The sequence below is a fragment of the Astatotilapia calliptera genome, chromosome 7 (genome assembly GCF_964374335.1).
Source record: "Astatotilapia calliptera chromosome 7, fAstCal68.1, whole genome shotgun sequence".
In the NCBI taxonomy this organism is placed as follows: Eukaryota; Metazoa; Chordata; class Actinopteri; order Cichliformes; family Cichlidae; genus Astatotilapia; species Astatotilapia calliptera.
Window position 1 is genome coordinate 813999 of NC_137428.1, and position 20266 is coordinate 834264.

General features: G+C 44.3%; 1 protein-coding gene across 1 annotated transcript; it reads left to right on the forward strand.

Moving 5' to 3' along the window:
- The first annotated feature begins 416 nt into the window (after positions 1–416).
- On the forward strand, positions 417–20182 carry nox5 (NADPH oxidase, EF-hand calcium binding domain 5). The gene is made up of 16 exons (XM_026172328.2): positions 417–536; positions 616–766; positions 1010–1220; positions 8015–8252; positions 10582–10735; positions 10818–10990; positions 11065–11247; positions 11328–11460; positions 11847–11989; positions 12069–12245; positions 12642–12686; positions 13773–13897; positions 14307–14391; positions 14473–14572; positions 18560–18726; positions 19311–20182. Exons 1-16 carry the CDS (start codon positions 417–419, stop codon positions 19440–19442), a joined length of 2337 nt encoding a protein of 778 aa, XP_026028113.2. The 3' UTR covers positions 19443–20182.
- The last annotated feature ends 84 nt before the right edge of the window (positions 20183–20266 follow it).

Below are 20266 nucleotides of genomic sequence, written 5' to 3' on the forward strand. Positions count from 1 at the left end.
AAAATCACAACAACAGTTGCTTCAAGGAGCTTTATAATGTAAGGTAGATCCTACAATAATACAGAGAAAACCCAACAATCATGTGACCCCATATGAGCAGCACTTTGGCAACAGTGGGAAGGAAAAACTCCCTTTTAACAGGAACAAACCTCCGGCAGAACCAGGCTCAGGGAGGGGCGGGGCCATCTGCTGTGATTGGTTGGGGTGAGAGAAGGAAGACAGGATAAAGACATGCTGTGGAAGAGAGACAGAGATTAATAACAGATATGATTCAATGCAGAGAGGTCTGTTAACACATGTTCGCTCTGATGGAAGAAGAGTAATTAGGATTACATGAACAGGCAGATCAAAACAAAAAGCTAGGTTTGATGCTTGCTGGCTTGTCCCCACCAGCTGCAGCAGCAAAGCTGGTCACCATGAGTCTGGACGAAGACGCCCGCTGGCTGGAGTGGGTGACCAAACAGTTTGAGACCATCGCCGGAGAGGACAAAGAGATTGACCTGGAGGAGTTCAAAACAGCTCTCAAGGTCAAAGAGGTGAGAATGGACTGGTGAGCAGTTTAGAAAAAACACCTGAAATGGGCCTCAATAACTCGTGTCCTCTAATTGTTCGCAGTCTTTCTTTGCTGAGCGTTTCTTCGCACTGTTCGACTCAGACGGCAGCGGCTCCATCAGCCTGGACGAACTGCTCAAAGCTCTGGACCTCCTGATCCACGGCAACGAGACCGACAAGCTCCGCTTCCTGTTCCAGGTCTACGACGTGGATGGTCAGCATTCGCTCATGCATCAACATTTACAACATTTACAACAAGAGTTATTTTCAAATGTTTCAGTCTGTCTAACAGTTGTAGATAAGAGATAGCTGACGTCCTGAAGCAGGTAGAGGTCAGTTATCAGTTTTGTGGCCATGTTTCATTTTTATAACTCTGTAAAAGGCTGATGGGGTATCATCGTCAGCCCGCCAGGTGACGGGGCAGTTTCACTTAATCCTTTTTGCTTTCTGTAAACAGGCAGCGGTTCAATAGATCCAGACGAGCTGAAAACGGTTCTGAAGTCATGTTTGCGTGAGAGCGCCATCTCACTGCCGGAGGAGAAGCTGGATGACCTCACACTGGCTCTGTTTGAGTCCGCCGATAAGGACAACAGCGGCTCCATCACCTTTGAGGAGCTCAAAGCTGAACTGGAGACGTTCCCCGAGGTAATGGAGAACCTCACCATCAGGTCAGTACTGATGTCTGTTTATACACCTGTAAACCTGCAGACCGGCTAATACACCTGTAAACCTGCAGACCTGTTTATACACCTGTAAACCTGCAGACCTGCTAATACACCTGTAAACCTGCAGACCTGTTTATACACCTGTAAACCTGCAGACCTGTTTATACACCTGTAAACCTGCAGACCTGCTAATACACCTGTAAACCTGCAGACCTGTTTATACACCTGTAAACCTGCAGACCTGCTAATACACCTGTAAACCTGCAGACCTGTTTATACACCTGTAAACCTGCAGACCTGCTAATACACCTGTAAACCTGCAGACCTGTTTATACACCTGTAAACCTGCAGACCAGTTTATACACCTGTAAACCTGCAGACCCGTCTATACACCTGTAAACTTGCAGACCTGTTTATACACCTGTAAACTTGCAGACCTGTTTATACATCTGTAAACCTGCAGACCTGCTTATACACCTGTAAACCTGCAGACCTGCTAATACACCTGTAAACCTGCAGACCTGTTTATACACCTGTAAACCTGCAGACCCGTCTATACACCTGTAAACTTGCAGACCTGTTTATACACCTGTAAACTTGCAGACCAGTTTATACACCTGTAAACCTGCAGACCCGTCTATACACCTGTAAACTTGCAGACCTGTTTATACACCTGTAAACCTGCAGACCTGTTTATACACCTGTAAACTTGCAGACCTGTTTATACATCTGTAAACCTGCAGACCTGTTTATACACCTGTAAACTTGCAGACCTGTTTATACACCTGTAAACCTGCAGACCTGTTTATACATCTGTAAACCTGCAGACCTGCTAATACACCTGTAAACCTGCAGACCTGCTAATACACCTGTAAACCTGCAGACCTGCTTATACACCTGCAAACCTGCAGACCTGTTTATACACCTGTAAACCTGCAGACCTGTTTATACACCTGTAAACCTGCAGATCTGCTAATACACCTGTAAACCTGCAGACCTGCTTATACACCTGTAAACCTGCAGACCCGTCTATACACCTGTAAACTTGCAGACCTGCTTATACACCTGTAAACCTGCAGACCTGCTAATACACCTGTAAACCTGCAGACCTGTTTATACACCTGTAAACCTGCAGACCTGCTTATACACCTGTAAACCTGCAGACCTGCTAATACACCTGTAAACCTGCAGACCTGTTTATACACCTGTAAACCTGCAGACCAGTTTATACACCTGTAAACCTGCAGACCTGTTTTTACACCTGTAAACCTGCAGACCAGTTTATACACCTGTAAACCTGCAGACCTGTTTATACACCTGTAAACCTGCAGACCTGCTAATACACCTGTAAACCTGCAGACCTGTTTATACACCTGTAAACCTGCAGACCCGTCTATACACCTGTAAACTTGCAGACCTGTTTATACACCTGTAAACTTGCAGACCAGTTTATACACCTGTAAACCTGCAGACCCGTCTATACACCTGTAAACTTGCAGACCTGTTTATACACCTGTAAACCTGCAGACCTGTTTATACACCTGTAAACTTGCAGACCTGTTTATACATCTGTAAACCTGCAGACCTGTTTATACACCTGTAAACTTGCAGACCTGTTTATACACCTGTAAACCTGCAGACCTGTTTATACATCTGTAAACCTGCAGACCTGCTAATACACCTGTAAACCTGCAGACCTGCTAATACACCTGTAAACCTGCAGACCTGCTTATACACCTGCAAACCTGCAGACCTGTTTATACACCTGTAAACCTGCAGACCTGTTTATACACCTGTAAACCTGCAGATCTGCTAATACACCTGTAAACCTGCAGACCTGCTTATACACCTGTAAACCTGCAGACCCGTCTATACACCTGTAAACTTGCAGACCTGCTTATACACCTGTAAACCTGCAGACCTGCTAATACACCTGTAAACCTGCAGACCTGTTTATACACCTGTAAACCTGCAGACCTGCTTATACACCTGTAAACCTGCAGACCTGCTAATACACCTGTAAACCTGCAGACCTGTTTATACACCTGTAAACCTGCAGACCTGTTTATACACCTGTAAACCTGCAGACCAGTTTATACACCTGTAAACCTGCAGACCTGTTTTTACACCTGTAAACCTGCAGACCAGTTTATACACCTGTAAACCTGCAGACCTGTTTATACACCTGTAAACCTGCAGACCTGCTAATACACCTGTAAACCTGCAGACCTGCTAATACATTTGTAAACCTGCAGAACTGTTTATACACCTGTAAACCTGCAGACCTGTTTATACACCTGTAAACCTGCAGACCTGTTTATACACCTGTAAACCTGCAGACCTGCTAATACACCTGTAAACCTGCAGACCTGCTAATACACCTGTAAACCTGCAGACCTGCTAATACATTTGTAAACCTGCAGACCAGTTTATACACCTGTAAACCTGTAGACCTGCTAATACACCTGTAAACCTGCAGACCTGCTAATACATTTGTAAACCTGCAGACCTGTTTATACACCTGTAAACCTGCAGACCTGTTTATACACCTGTAAACCTGCAGACCTGTTTATACATCTGTAAACCTGCAGATCTGCTAATACACCTGTAAACCTGCAGACCTGTTTATACACCTGTAAACCTGCAGACCTGTTTATACACCTGTAAACCTGCAGACCTGTTTATACATCTGTAAACCTGCAGACCTGTTTATACACCTGTAAACCTGCAGACCTGTTTATACATCTGTAAACCTGCAGACCTGTTTATACACCTGTAAACCTGCAGACCCGTCTATACACCTGTAAACTTGCAGACCTGTTTATACACCTGTAAACCTGCAGACCTGTTTATACACCTGTAAACTTGCAGACCTGTTTATACATCTGTAAACCTGCAGACCAGTTTATACACCTGTAAACTTGCAGACCTGTTTATACACCTGTAAACCTGCAGACCTGTTTATACATCTGTAAACCTGCAGACCTGCTAATACACCTGTAAACCTGCAGACCTGCTAATACACCTGTAAACCTGCAGACCTGCTTATACACCTGTAAACCTGCAGACCTGTTTATACACCTGTAAACCTGCAGACCTGTTTATACACCTGTAAACCTGCAGACCTGTTTATACACCTGTAAACCTGCAGATCTGCTAATACACCTGTAAACCTGCAGACCTGCTTATACACCTGTAAACCTGCAGACCCGTCTATACACCTGTAAACTTGCAGACCTGCTTATACACCTGTAAACCTGCAGACCTGTTTATACACCTGTAAACCTGCAGACCAGTTTATACACCTGTAAACCTGCAGACCTGTTTTTACACCTGTAAACCTGCAGACCAGTTTATACACCTGTAAACCTGCAGACCTGTTTATACACCTGTAAACCTGCAGACCTGCTAATACACCTGTAAACCTGCAGACCTGCTAATACATTTGTAAACCTGCAGAACTGTTTATACACCTGTAAACCTGCAGACCTGTTTATACACCTGTAAACCTGCAGACCTGTTTATACACCTGTAAACCTGCAGACCTGTTTATACACCTGTAAACCTGCAGACCTGCTAATACACCTGTAAACCTGCAGACCTGCTAATACACCTGTAAACCTGCAGACCTGCTAATACATTTGTAAACCTGCAGACCAGTTTATACACCTGTAAACCTGTAGACCTGCTAATACACCTGTAAACCTGCAGACCTGCTAATACATTTGTAAACCTGCAGACCTGTTTATACACCTGTAAACCTGCAGACCTGTTTATACACCTGTAAACCTGCAGACCTGTTTATACATCTGTAAACCTGCAGATCTGCTAATACACCTGTAAACCCGCAGACCTGTTTATACACCTGTAAACCTGCAGACCTGTTTATACATCTGTAAACCTGCAGATCTGCTAATACACCTGTAAACCCGCAGACCTGTTTATACACCTGTAAACCTGCAGACCTGTTTATACACCTGTAAACCTGCAGACCTGTTTATACATCTGTAAACCTGCAGACCTGTTTATACACCTGTAAACCTGCAGACCTGTTTATACATCTGTAAACCTGCAGACCTGTTTATACTAGAGATGGCACGATACCACTTTTTTATGTCCGATACCGATACCGATATCATAAATTTGGATATCTGCCGATACCGATATGAATCCGATATAGTGTTTTTTTAATCAACAAAACTGTTTTTTAAAATATCTTGCTGCATTTTGCAAGTCTGCAAGTTCATACTCAAGTTTAAAACAACAACTACACTAAAGCTATTCTGTTATACCTGTATACAAAAAAAATATTTCATAGTTCAGCAATACTGATCAATCTAATAAACTTAGACCTACACCATCCTCCCTATTCTGGTATTTTAAAGAGTACTTAGCGTAAATATTAAGCAACCTAACTAATAGGGTTCCAACTCCCAGCAACAACAAACATAAATAAATAAAAAATAGGGAACCACCCCTCACGCGCCACCTCATGATGCTTAATCGACGTAATCAACCTTAATTTGATGCAGTGTGAAAAAAAATGCACAGAAATCAATTATTTTTCAAGAAATATTAAATAGATTCAACATCTTTCTTCAACAAAATTGCAGACTGCACAGATGGTACCTTCCCAAAGTAAAAAGTACTATAGCTTACTAGGATATATATTAGACTTAATAGTTACTATATACAGTAATGGACTTCTATTCATTTTACATCAAATTAAAACTTTGGGTGTCAGATAATTATTTATTAAAAGCTCGACATTTTAAATGAGAATAAGAAAGAAAAGTACGTCTTTGTGCCCCCTTTTCCCTGTTCATGCCCTATCGGCCCCCCTGGCTAAACTTTGCTAGATCCGCCCCTGCACAGTTACCAGCGTCAGCTGTAGAAAAAGATCCTGGTGTAGAAAGAAATATTAAATAAATTCTAACAACAGCTTATCAAGCTTAAACGTGCTGCTGTTGTTCAGCCGCTGGTTTCCTCTTTCTGGTGCAAAGTGGGCCAAAAACAAACAAGAGAGACGGACTCGCGACAGAAAAGCCGATCAGCTGATCGTTAAGCAGTTTCACGATTGAAGTAGCAGCAAGAGAGAGAGAGAGGCGTTCGCTTGTTAAGCTTAACGCAGGAATGCTTTACAAACATTCAGAGATGGACTTACACACTTGCTTTACTTCTCTCGGGGATAACTTTGTCGGAGATGAAATGCCGGGTTGCTAGCAAAGCTCCACATGCTATCCAGACCACCAACAGGTCCGGCATGCCACAGCTGCTCTATCACGTGATGCATACTGCTCCGACGTGCTAACGTTCTGAGGTGAGTTACAGTGTGTTGCAAGTTTTGCGAGGTGCTTTCATGATATTTAATGGATCGGATTAAATTTTTTATTTTTCTCCGATATCCGATCCAGTAATTTAGGTCAGTATCGGACCGATACCGATACGTAATATCGGATCGGTCCATCTCTAGTTTATACACCTGTAAACCTGAAGACCTGTCTATACACCTGTAAACCTGCAGACCTGTCTATACACCTGTAAACCTGCAGACCTGTCTATACACCTGTAAACCTGCAGACCTGTTTATACATCTGTAAACCTGCAGACCTGTCTATACACCTGTAAACCTGCAGACCTGTCTATACACCTGTAAACCTGCAGACCTGTTTATACATCTGTAAACCTGCAGACCTGTCTATACACCTGTAAACCTGCAGACCTGTTTATACACCTGTAAACCTGCAGACCTGTTTATACACCTGTAAACCTGCAGATCTGCTAATACACCTGTAAACCTGCAGACCTGTTTATACACCTGTAAACCTGCAGACCTGTTTATACACCTGTAAACCTGCAGACCTGTTTATACACCTGTAAAAATGCAGACCTGTTTATACACCTGTAAACCTGCAGACCTGTTTATACATCTGTAAACCTGCAGATCTGCTAATACACCTGTAAACCTGCAGACCTGTTTATACACCTGTAAACCTGCAGACCTGTTTATACATCTGTAAACCTGCAGACCTGTTTATACACCTGTAAACCTGCAGACCTGTTTATACATCTGTAAACCTGCAGACCTGTTTATACACCTGTAAACCTGCAGACCTGTTTATACATCTGTAAACCTGAAGACCTGTCTATACACCTGTAAACCTGCAGACCTGTCTATACACCTGTAAACCTGCAGACCTGTCTATACACCTGTAAACCTGCAGACCTGTTTATACATCTGTAAACCTGCAGACCTGTCTATACACCTGTAAACCTGCAGACCTGTTTATACACCTGTAAACCTGCAGACCTGTTTATACATCTGTAAACCTGCAGACCTGTCTATACACCTGTAAACCTGCAGACCTGTTTATACATCTGTAAACCTGCAGACCTGTCTATACACCTGTAAACCTGCAGACCTGTTTATACACCTGTAAACCTGCAGATCTGCTAATACACCTGTAAACCTGCAGACCTGTTTATACACCTGTAAACCTGCAGACCTGTTTATACACCTGTAAACCTGCAGACCTGTTTATACACCTGTAAACCTGCAGACCTGCTAATACACCTGTAAACCTGCAGACCTGCTAATACACCTGTAAACCTGCAGACCTGTTTATACACCTGTAAACCTGCAGACCTGTTTATACACCTGTAAACCTGCAGACCTGTTTATACATCTGTAAACCTGCAGATCTGCTAATACACCTGTAAACCTGCAGACCTGCTAATACACCTGTAAACCTGCAGACCTGCTAATACACCTGTTCTGTTTTTCATCTTCCCCTCAGCGCTGCTAACTGGCTGAAGCCTCCTGATCTGGACCAGAAGAAGCGTCACACCCCTCGCTACCTGACCCGGGCCTACTGGCAGAACAACAGCCGGAAGCTGCTGTTCCTGGCTGTGTACTCCCTCCTTAATCTGCTGCTGTTCATCGTCGCCATGTTGCGCCACAGCTACGGTGGGCCTTGGTTCATGGTGGCCAAAGGCTGCGGCCAGTGCCTCAACTTTAACTGCACCTTCGTCATGGTATGACACAAACTCCATCCTTACGTGTCTGTGCCTCTTTCCCTCCATCGTGGTGCCGGTGCAAGAAATGGCTTCCGGTCGAGAGCCGGTTCTCCCACCGTGCCTTTTCGGCTTCAGCCTGCATTTCCATTAGCATCATGTTCCATCCACACTATGGTGGACATGCGATGTGGGCTGCATAAGTGGAACATCTAAAAGGCCGTCTTTGCTGCATTAACCCCTGACATAGCCACCATCGGGTCCAGTCTGGACCAGTTGGAAGCAGTGAAACCAGTTCTAATGCCAGCACCACATGGCGCCACATTTCTACACATAACACTCATGAAAAGGTTTTTAAATTTGATGCACTACTCACAGCAGATGATACCTAAACCTATCAGAGCTGTATCAGAGGAGAACTAAACTGATTGTGGATATAAAACAGTAATTTTACGCTGACTGATTTTTCTGTCTACACAAAAAAAGCAACAAAAGCAATAAAGTAACAAACGTGCAGCTGCTCCTGTTTATGTGGGTGCTGTCTGTACCAACCACAGTATTTATCACAGTCATTAACCCTCACGTCATACTGGGCTCTTTTTGTGCCACTTTTTTCATTCGTATGAACGCCATTTCCGCTGTGTTGGGTGTAGCATAGCCAAACTTGCCAGCCGGTTTCGTTTTTGTAAAATCTTCAAATTTTCAGTCTGATTTTCTTACATCAGCCTAACACGGCTTAGCAGCAAAAATACTCACACTCAACACCCTAGGGACCGTTTTGTGCCCCATTGAAACCCTTTATAAACGCTATTTTTCACGGCAAAAAAAATACGGTCAAATCGATCATCAGGTCTCCAGCTTAAGTTTTGTTTTGGACTACAGGCCTTAGAATTGTAATTTTTTTATTTGTCCACCGGGTGGCGCCCTTGCTCCACATGTGACGCCTGCTGGAACATACACATGTTCTCCAGCGGCCTGCTCGAGACAGATACCCGGAAAAGGCAGACTAATTTCCCGCGTACAGCAGCAGCCTGCCCCGCTGCTCGTTCCGGACCATTTTCTACCCTTAGGTTCGTTTGATTTTTTTATTTTTTTTTTTAATCAACAGGAAATGACGTATTTGTTTTCACGTGGTAGCGGAAGTGTGTGCTGCAGACACGGGAACCGAACCATATGCTCCGGCGCTGCGCGAAGCACACCCGCGGCAGAGGCACTCCTCCCCGGGGGAGCAGGAGCAGCAGCGCCGCCTGGGGACATTTTTGGCTTCTGGAAAAAAAATTAAAACCAGATCGAAATTAATGTTCGAGCCAATCTTTTGTCCATCTAAAGGCCTAATTATAATAACAATAAAATATTACTTCAAATGTTTTTTTTGGAAAATATTTTATGTTTTATGTCTTATGTTTTTGGGGCAAAAAAAGCAGTGCACTCATGTGACGAAACCGGGATATAAAGGGTTAAAATCCGCGAAATGTAATTAAAACTTGACATGAATATTTCAGGGAGAAGTAGGTCTAAAAGATTGGCTAATTTAAAGTGGAATAAAATATTAATATATAAATTTTTTATAGCACTTTTTGGGCGTGGTCGATAGTGTGCATTTTATGAAATGCGCTCCTGGAAAAAAAATAAAAGGCGATCGAAATGACTCTTGGTGCCAATCTTTAGTCCATCTAAAGGCCTAATTATAATAACAATTGAATATTACCTCAAATGTTTTTTTTGGAAAATATTCAAGTTTTTTGTTTTTTGGGGCAAAAAAAGCAGTGCGCTCATGTGACGAAACCGGGATATAAAGGGTTAAAATCCGCGAAATGTAATTAAAACTTGACATGAATATTTCAAGGAGAAGTAGGTCTAAAAGATTGGCTAATTTAAAGTGGAATAAAATATTAATATATAAATTTTTTATAGCACTTTTTCGGGCGTGGCAGAAAACGGTCCCTAGGGTGATGAAGCCACCAGTTAACCCAGCTAAACCTGTGAGGCAATAATCATTGCACCACAGCTGAGTACTTTCACACAAAGGAAAGGAATCAGCAGAGAGGGGGCTGTGCTGTGTCTTAGTGTCCAGCAGAGGGCAGCACAGACGTTTCCTTCTCTATTTATCTTGTGCAGTGCAGCTGAAAACAAAACACACATGTGCTGATTCAAATCAGAGCTGCCTGCAAACTCAGATAAAGCCAGGAAAGAGGAAACACCCAGGAGTCAGATCAGCACGTAAGCTGCATCACTGAGCTTGGACCCGCTGCACCATCCTGTGATTCAGAGTGGTGTCACATGACAGTATGAGCGTAAGTCCAGCTGAAATCTCAGCACACGCGTGTTGTGGTGGCGTCTTCGTTTCCAGGTGCTGATGCTGCGGCGCTGTTTGACCTGGCTCAGGGCCACGTGGGTGGTGAGGGTGTTTCCTCTGGATCAGAACATCCTGCTGCACCAGATTGTGGGCTGCGCCATCCTCGGATTCACGCTGGTGCACACCGCCGCACACGCCTTTAACTTCGGTATAAGCACACACCCACAAGCACACAGGTGTATACAGGTGTAAACAGGTGTAGACTGGCGTCCCGGTGCTGTTTGTCTCAGTCCAGATGACGGAGAGCGGTGAGTACAGCCTGTGGGAGTACCTGCTGACCACCCGCCCTGGGATTGGCTGGGTGAAGGGGACAGCCTCGCTGACTGGAGTCGTCCTGCAGGTGCTGATCTGCCTCATGGTGCTCTGCTCCAGCACGTTCGTGCGCCGCAGCGGACACTTCGAGGTAATAGACACGGTTTTCTCTGTGTGCGTGGTCTGCTTCCTGCCGCGAGATGCTGACCGCCGTTTCCTCCGCAGGTCTTTTACTGGTCTCACCTGTCCTATGTGTGGGTTTGGATCCTGCTGATCATTCACTGTGCAAACTTCTGGAAGTGGTTCGTGGTTCCAGGTCTGGTGTTCGTGCTGGAGAAGATCGTGGGGATTGCCGTGTCCCATATGGGAGGCCTCTACATCGTGGAGGTCAACCTGCTGCCTTCCAAGGTGCCGAACACAAAGCGAGCCCGGCGCCCCAATCGGCGCCCGAGGTCCACCGATGTCTGATGGTGTTTTTTGTCTGTCAGGTGACTCATCTGGTGATCAAGCGTCCCCAGTTCTTCCAGTTCAAACCTGGAGATTATGTCTTCATCAACATCCCAGTGATCGCCAAATATGAGTGGCACCCGTTCACCATCAGCAGCGCTCCCGAGCAGTCAGGTACACCTCACACTCTCAGCACTGAAACAGTCCTCATAGGTTCAGCCGGTCCCAGACTTTTGGATGCGCTCTCAGGGCTTTCTGTCCGCTGGACTGCAGTGGAGTCTGAGCTCTACGTTACACATGAGGTAACATTTCTAGTAAAAAAACCCGCAGATTCCACCTGCTGACACTGAGAACAATGAGCTGAAAGAGTCCAGCAGGTATAACTGTGGATGGGAATGGCAGAACCTTTCAGCTTAGAACGTTGGTTTGTGTTTATTGATCCTCTCTGATGAGATTTCAGGTAAAAGCTTCGGTCTCCTTTTTGTTTAGTTTCTCTGGGTGGGTTTTAACCGTCTAATGAAACTGGTGTAAGTTCTGTGTCTTCACTTGTCGTTCTGCAGATACTCTGTGGCTGCACATCCGCTCGCTGGGCCAGTGGACCACCCGGCTGTATGAGTACTTCAGAGAGCTGGAGAGCGAGGCTCTGGGTCCCAACAGACTCGCCACCAGCCTGCGGAAGCGCCGGCAGCTGCCGAGAGCTCAGGTTAGACTCTGACACACCTGCACTCGCTGGGTCTCCGCCTGCTTCCTGTGCGTGACATCTCCAATGTGGTTTCCTGTAGGACGACATGTTCAGCTCTGCCGATGGTAACGGAGCCGTGGCGTCTAATGAGGACGGCGCCATCGAGCTGACGATGTACCGACAGAGCGGCTCGCCGTCGGGGGAGGCCTCCGAGTCCGGAGATCAGGGACTCGTGCAACCTTTTCCAGACGGTCTGGGATCAGCAGAGCGAGGAGAGGTCAGGAGGAGAGTTCAGCCTTTAACAAATATGAATCTACTGCACTGAGAAGAACGAACCACATCATAAGTCTGAGACATTCATCCCTGCGTCGTAATGATCGCTATGAAGGGCCAGACATGTAAAGTTTATCTACATGCTTCAATAAATCAGCAACATAAATACAAATATCCTCGATCATATTGTTGGAAATCTCTGTTATTAGTTCCAGAAAACATGTAGTTAAATAACACCTGCATCTGCAAGCCACTTTGCCCCCCTCCTTACTGAAATATATTTGAACCATTTTCTTTGCCCAGTAAACTTACAGAAATCTGATGACACCTTCAATGTGTGTTTGGTTTACTGACAGAAGAGTTTTAGTACATGTGTTTCTGGTTTTCTTCTAAACTGCAGGTTTCTGCCAAGCTGACTGAGAACCACAGATTCTGCAACATCAAGGTGAGGAGCTCAGAGCATGAATCAGTTTTTATATGATTGTGTATAAGTTACAGTGAGAAGAGCTCTGTGGCAGTGTTGAACCAGCAGACAATTATTATCATTATTTTATCAGCCTTCGCACACAGTATCAGGTTTTCCCCTGAAAGTCCAAAAAGCCCAAAATTTGGAGGTTGGGTGGAGGAACATGTTATTAAAATGGACTTAAACTCCCTGACAGTTGGTAGTTCAGGCAGTTTCGGCTCCTTATAGGGCAGCAAGAGATTCATATGTTCAGATTCAGATTCTTCGGTTTATGTGTGAAAAACTTGGTTTGGGTTTACACCAGGGGTGGGCAATCTCAGTCCACGAGGGCTGGTGTCCCCTGCAGGTTTTAGTTGTGTCCTCGAACCAACACAGCTGGTTTAAATGGCTAAATTAGCTCCTCAACATGTCCTGAAGTTCTCCAGAGGCTTGGTAACGAACTAATCATGTGATTGACCCAGGGTGAGATCTAAAACCTGCAGGACACCGGCCCTCGTGGACTGAGATTGCCCACCCCTGGTTTACACTGACAGGTTTGATTTTGCAACGTTTTTCTCTATGATGTGAAATTTTCTTCCTGTTAAAATAATTTAATATGAGTTTGAAAAAAACATTTTTTATTTGTATTTCTGATTTTTTTGTGAAGCACTTTGTGATTTTTATCTGTGAAATGTGCTATAAATACATTTTACTTACTTACTATGTGCACACAAAAAGGATTTTTCCATGTTTTTGCAGTGAGACCTGGCAGATCCATCACATTGCCTTTGCTTCGTTCTCAGCACTGTTTATATCATCTGTATTTCTTTGTAGAAAGAGTTTGTGTAAAAACCGACTCTGCTGGGAAAATAGAGCTCAAAGAGAGCGAACATTGGTCAGAGTCATTGTGCTGTTTCTGAAAAACTTACAGCTTTAGCCGAAACTACATAGGACCGAGAGTAGAACCCTGAGGAACACCTCTGACACTGTGGGTGAAACCGTTAACCTTCAGCTGACACAGGCGTAGTTTGTCAGGAATCGCTCGTTTCAGACGCAGCTTCTTGTTGAATGTCTGCCATGTGACAGTGTTACGTAGACGGGCCGTACGGGACTCCGACACGGCAGATCTTTGCCTCCGAACACGCCGTTCTGATCGGGGCAGGAATCGGCATCACACCCTTCGCCTCCATCCTGCAAAGCATCATGTACCGGTAAGACGCCCACAGACCTGTGCTCCACCCCTCAGTCCCTCCATCAGCCCAGCTGTTCAGTTCAAGTCATGTGTAAACTGCAAGTTTATAATCAGCTGTAATCTGTCGACATGCTGGACGTTTATTCAGGATCTCTCCTCATTGCTCTGCTGTGATAATATAATCAATGAGAATAAGCTCCAGTGATGTCCTCTTTCAGCTTTGCCAGAAAATAGAGTTATGTGATACTGGATCATTTTCAACAATAAATAAAAAGTTGTTCATTTTTTTTTACTTTTAGGACTCAGAAGGTTAGACGCGTTATAATTACGTCTCTCGTGTTCAGTCACCCTCTCCACCGTTTGTTTTTTACAGTGAGTAAAATCATGAAATGAATATAAAACTGACTCCAGGTGTTTCTGCGGCTCAGGTACCGCATGAGGAAGCAGAACTGTCCCAGCTGTAAATACTCGTGGTGCGAGAACATCAAAGACAGCGAGATGAAGCTGCGCAAAGTAAGAAAAGTGCATCCCAACAACAGCTCACTGTACTGCAATGAAGCACACGTGGACACCAGGATGTTCTTCACCCTGCAGGTTGACTTCATCTGGATCAACAGAGACCAGAAGTCCTTCGAGTGGTTTGTCAGTTTGCTCACCAAACTGGAGATGGACCAGGCCGACGAGGAGCCGGAAGGTGAGAGAGATGCTTCAAATTAGAGAGGGAAAGAGCATGGGGAGGAAGGAAGGGATGGAGTCGGTTAATATTACGTAAATGGAAGTAAGCAGACCGGGTTATGTAATTAACGTGAGACTGGAATGAAAGAGTATTATCAAGTATGACACCCAAACTCTTAACCTGAGAAGAGGGAAGGGTGGGAGAATTTTCAATGTTAATGGAAAAGCTGTGGGCTTTGGTTAAGATAGAAGCTGTACCAACAAGTAAAACTTCAGTTTTATTACTGTTGAGTTTGAGGAAATTGGAGGAGAACCAGGGTCTAATCTCAATAAGACAGTCTGAGAGGGAGGAAGGTGGGAGGGATGAACTGGGTTTAGAAGAAAGGCAGAGCTGGGTGTCATCGGCATAACAGTGAAAATTTATATTATATTTTCGGAATATATAACCAAGACGGAGCATGTAAGTAATGAATAAAAGAGGCCCTAATACTGAACCCTGGGGCACACCAGCAGAAACAGGACAGAGAGCTGAAGAATGGGATTTAAGTTGGATAAACTGAGTGCGGTCTGAGAGATAGGAGGTGAACCAGGTAAGTGGGGTATGACTAATACCAATGGAAGCTCACCGGTTCAGGAGAATATTGTGAGAAATGGTATCAAACGCCGCACTAAGATCAAGAAGGATGAGGATGGATAGGAGACCAGAATCAGCTGCCATCAGAAGGTCATTGGTAATCCTTAACAGAGCAGTTTCTGTGCTGTGATTGGGGCGGAAACCAGATTGAAATGGTTCATAGAGATTATGGTCATTGAGATGTAAATGAAGCTGGGCAGCAACAACTTTTTCAAGAATTTTTGAAATAAAGGGGAGATTTGATATAGGGCGAAGATGATCAAAGTTATTGGGGTCTGCACCAGGCTTTTTGAGAGTTGGAATAACAGAAGCCTTTTTCAGTGCTTCAGGAACAATCCCAGTGTTCAGGGAGGAATGAATAATATTGGTTATGAGAGGAGCTAAAGAGGGAAGACAGGCTTTAACTAACACAGTAGGGAGAGGGTCAAGTTGACAGGTTGATGACTTAGATTTTTTAATGAGATTAGATACATCAGTTATGGAGGGAAGAGTAAAGCTTGAAAATAGCTGACAGGAAGACAGTGGGGGAAACAGGAAGTCTACTTCAGAGTCAGGAGCTCCCACAGAGTTAAGTTGATGGTGGATATCTGAGATTTTACAAGTGAAAAAAGAGATAAGAGAATTGCAAAAATCAACAGAATACATGTGGGAGGGGAATGTGTCTGGAGGTTTTGTAATTTTACTGAACAATGAATAGAGGGACATGGAGTTACCTTCATTATAACTAATTAAACCAGAGTAGTAAGCAGATTTGGCTGAGGCAATGCAGAACAAAACATGATCATTGTGCATTTCTTTATGTACAGTAAGTCCGGTTTTCTTGAATAGACGTTCGAGTTGGCGTCCTTTAGCTTTAAGGTGACGCAGGTCGGAGGTAAACCATGGAGCTGAACGGGAAAATGAGACAGTTCGATGTTTAAGGGGAGCAAATATGTTAAGAAGGTTATGAAGGTTGACATTATAATGACAAACGAGTTCATGAGGGGTTGAGGAGCAGTGGATAGATGGAAGGTCGTGGACGGCAGATGAAAAAACAGCTGGGTTGATATTACTAATTTTCCTAAAAGTGATATTACGAGAGACACAGGTTTTGGAAGCGGTTATGTTTGCATCAAAAGAAATAAACATATGATCAGACTGGGGAAACAATGTGGCTTTACAATGGGTGGGGGTAATGCCAGAACTACAGACCAAATCCAGGATATGACCTTTAGAGTGGGTAGGAAATTTTATGTATTGTAGAAGCCCAAAACTTTCCAGGCAGGAGGTAAAATCTCTGGAAAGAGGGATTTTATTATTGTCCATATGAATATTGAAGTCACCAGCAATGATGAGATTTGGAGAAAGTACAGAGAAATGAGTGAGAAGAGCAGAAAATTCATTTAAAAACTCCTTGTTTGGCTTAGGTGGCCGATAAACAGTACATATGATGGTGGGGGTAGATCCAGGGAGCTGTAGTGCAATGTATTCAAATGAATGGGAGGGAGGGGCAGAGACAGGGGCTGTATCCCGATTCAGGGTCTGCAGCCTTAAAGGCCGCATTTTAAGGCCGATTACGTCACAGCGACGCGACGAAGGCTGTCCCAATTTGAAGGCTGCTCGAAATGCGGCCCTCAAATGCGTCCTTCATTTCCCTGAATTTTAAGGCTGTGGCGGTGTAGACTTCAGTCGTGTCCAAATTCATGGGCTGCATCCTCCTGAGGACCCGGCCTTCGCGGTCTACGTAGGCCGGATCCTCAGAGGGTCGGGTAGGCCGGAAGTAAACGGCTGTGAAATTGGACGGTCTCGCCTTCTGATTAGCGTCGCCGCTGTCTCGGTGGAGTTTAATAAACTCGGCCGTCTGCTCCGTGCTATCTAAAATATAACCAGACACTGGCGTAAATTCTCGACTGGCTCATACTTCTGTTTAATCAGTTTTCTGTTTGACGTTTATTCAGCTGTGTGAAAACCAAGGACGAACCCACCCGGGGGATTAATAAAGTTTTATTTTATCTAATCTAATAACTTTAATCTCAGCCAAACCGATTTACACACGAACAAACAAAACACTGAAAAAAGCCCAACAATAGCATTTTTAGGTTGTCTAAGTGACTTATATATTACATTTAACCCGAGTAGCAAAACTCCGCGATGATCTGAAAATGATGTGCCGGGAGTTGTGCCGTTCTCGGCGGCTTCAGTGACCCTCAAGCTCCTGGCTAGCTGTCGAGCTGGTGGGTAGCAGACGTCTCCGAAAACATCGAAGCACTTTTGCAAATATGCGATATCTTGATAAACCGAGCAGATATTTGATGTTTGCACAACTACTTTCTCGCCAGGAGTGGAGTCATTGAGAGAAACAAAGTCATTGGGCTGTTGCCATGTTTCAGTCAAGCAAAGAAAGTCCAACTTACGATCACAGAGGAGATCATGGACGAGATGTCCCTTACCAGTGAGAGAGCGGATGTTTAATAGACCGAACTTGATGCTGGAGTTGCCATGCCTGACAGTGGGCTTAGTTGATCTAGCCAGGTGGGCCAGCACACTGTGGTCAGTCTTGCAGGGAGGACGACGAGTTTTTGACCAGATGGAAAATATTGAGTTAGTGTAACTGATGTTGAACTTCCGCCGAAGCCCTCGGTGGATATACCTGCGGCGGGGCTGGAAGGCGATGTCCGGGTAGAAGTATAGAGCCACAGGTGGAGAGACAGCCAGGCAGAAACAGAGCTGCAAAAGATCCGTAGCAGAGTACTGGAGAGGAGCTGTCGCCGGGTGATGAATGATGGATAAAAAAACCCCAGGTGAGCCACACCAACACCCTGTGGATCCGCATCTTAATCAGGGCCGAGCACTGAGCACAGACGGAGGGACCGAACACTGACAGCTGCAGCGCAAGCAATAGAAGCCCGCAGATATTGCGAAAACAAGTCAAAGCAGGGTTGCGCCTTAGATACTTAGTTCAAATTGTCGTCAGCAACTGAAAAAAAATTATAATAAAAATAGTAATAGTAGATAATAATAACAACCGGTGAGCAGCGGCAGCAAGCGCGCCAACGTTCACTTGACCGGACGTCCAATATCTCCTGTGAATATTGATCGTATAGACGTCTGTGAGGGAAGTCTTCATCTCTGAGCTCAGTAAACACTTTCCTGATGAGTTTATGGTCTCAGCCGCTGGTTTCAGGTCTTAAGAAATAAAACGAATTAATTTTGGAAATGATGATGTCATTAGAGACACAAAGCAGCAGATTCAGGACAACGTCTGGAAATGTAGACAGACTTTGAAGACACTAATAATAGTTTTCATTATTGAGTTATTTCCTTCCACGTGGTGTTTAAAGTCCTGCAGAGACGCTGCTGTGCGCTCGTTAACACAATGCTGATGTTTGTTAGGACGCTTCCTGGAGATGCACATGTACATGACGTCAGCGCTCAGCAAGAACGACATGAAGGCCATTGGCCTGCAGATGGCGCTCGACCTTCTGGCCAAGAAGGAGAAGAGAGACTCGATCACTGGACTGAGGACCAGAACCCAACCGGGCCGACCCGAGTGGGGGAAGGTGAGGCGTTGCGTTGGTTTAACTTGGTCTTCTTCTTTTCTGTTATTGGTATTTTTCAAGGAGAGTTTGGGACCCTTCCTGAATAGTTTTGGAAGGTTTTGGTAGAGTGTCCTCTTTGGGTGACATGTGATCCTGGACCTGATAAAGTAACATTGGGCTAAATCAGACAGGCTCAACACGGCGAAAATGTTTTGGCTTTAAATAGAGGCTACAAACAGAAAATAGCGTCCATGGACATCTGCTTCTCGGGGGGACATTCGCACCAGACTCTGTCAGGAGTCACCACACATGAGTTCATCACAAATTCGGAAAGTTCTCCTTAAAATTTTGTAAAGACTGAAAAATTTAGCAATGAACCTATCTCTGAGGTTTCAGGCTGCCATGGATGGCCATTTAAAACATTTAAGGTCCTGGATGTTAGTTCCTGGAAAGGAAACTACTTCTTCTGGAGTTTATTTTATTGAAGTAGAGGGGAGACCGAGACATGATGGTTCTCCAATAGCGGTTTAGTTTTATCAATCAAGGAGCGTCGGTGTGTTTTGCAGTATCAGCTCCTAATAAAATACTCTGTGTGTGTGTTTCAGGTGTTTCAGAAGGTGTCTGAGGAGAACAAAGGGAAGGTACATGTGTTTTACTGCGGCGCTCCCGCTCTGGCCAAAGTCATCAAAGCTCAGTGTGAACACTTCGGCTTCAACTTCTACAAGGAGAACTTCTGAGGAGGTCACGGGCCGTCAGCACACACCTGCAGCTGTGTGTGTGTGTGCGTGTGTGCGTGTATCGCTGATGTTGTGGAGACATTAATCATTTTATGTGTTCACATTTTGTTGGACCCGCCTCCTTTTTGGGGGTGTGACGCACAGAGTATGGGGCTTTGTCGAAAGTGACCTATCGTGAGAGCAGCTTCGCATGATTTACAGCTCAAAATAATCCTTCTTTATCAGAAACTGGCCCTAGGAACTTCCTGTCAAAGTGGAATAAAGACAATTTGTGTTGCATTTGTATTTGTTGTAACTTCTGCTGCCCTCTTGGAAAAAAAGAGACCTGGTCTCTCAGTGAGACTTTTCCCTGCACAGGTTAGAGAAATATCCCAGTAATGTTTATGGACCTTATGGGTTTGTATGGAAGCTTGTTTCTACTACTGGAAAAAAAAAGTGCCATCCACGAGTAAACAAAGTCAACCAAAAAAAGCTATTTTTAAAAACTTTCCTCTGAGTGATTTTTATGAAAAGTTTGACTTATTAATTTGAAATGTTAGGATACTAAACCTAAATTTGGACTTTTTCACAAAAATACTTGCGTATGGCACATCTTTATTTAATAATAAAATCTAATCTTGTTTGTTATTTTACTTATTTTAGATTTTAATAATTACTGTGTCTGATCCATCTGTGGCAGGTTATCGTGTTAATGATGTTTATGTGTATGAACTGTCCAAATAAAAACAAATAAATAAACATTTCTGATCTCTTTAATAAAAGCAACTGTTTCCAGGCTTTCTAATCGATGTCAGAGCTGCTTCCTGCTGCCCAACAATATATGA

Bases quoted from the DNA above. Each gene is read 5' to 3' on its own strand.
- nox5 (XM_026172328.2), top strand. From the start codon at position 417: ATGAGTCTGGACGAAGACGCCCGCTGGCTGGAGTGGGTGACCAAACAG. The intron at 11,248-11,327 runs GTGCCGAACACA...TTTGTCTGTCAG, and splicing joins TCAACCTGCTGCCTTCCAAG to GTGACTCATCTGGTGATCAA. The intron at 12,687-13,772 runs GTGAGGAGCTCA...GCCATGTGACAG, and splicing joins ACAGATTCTGCAACATCAAG to TGTTACGTAGACGGGCCGTA.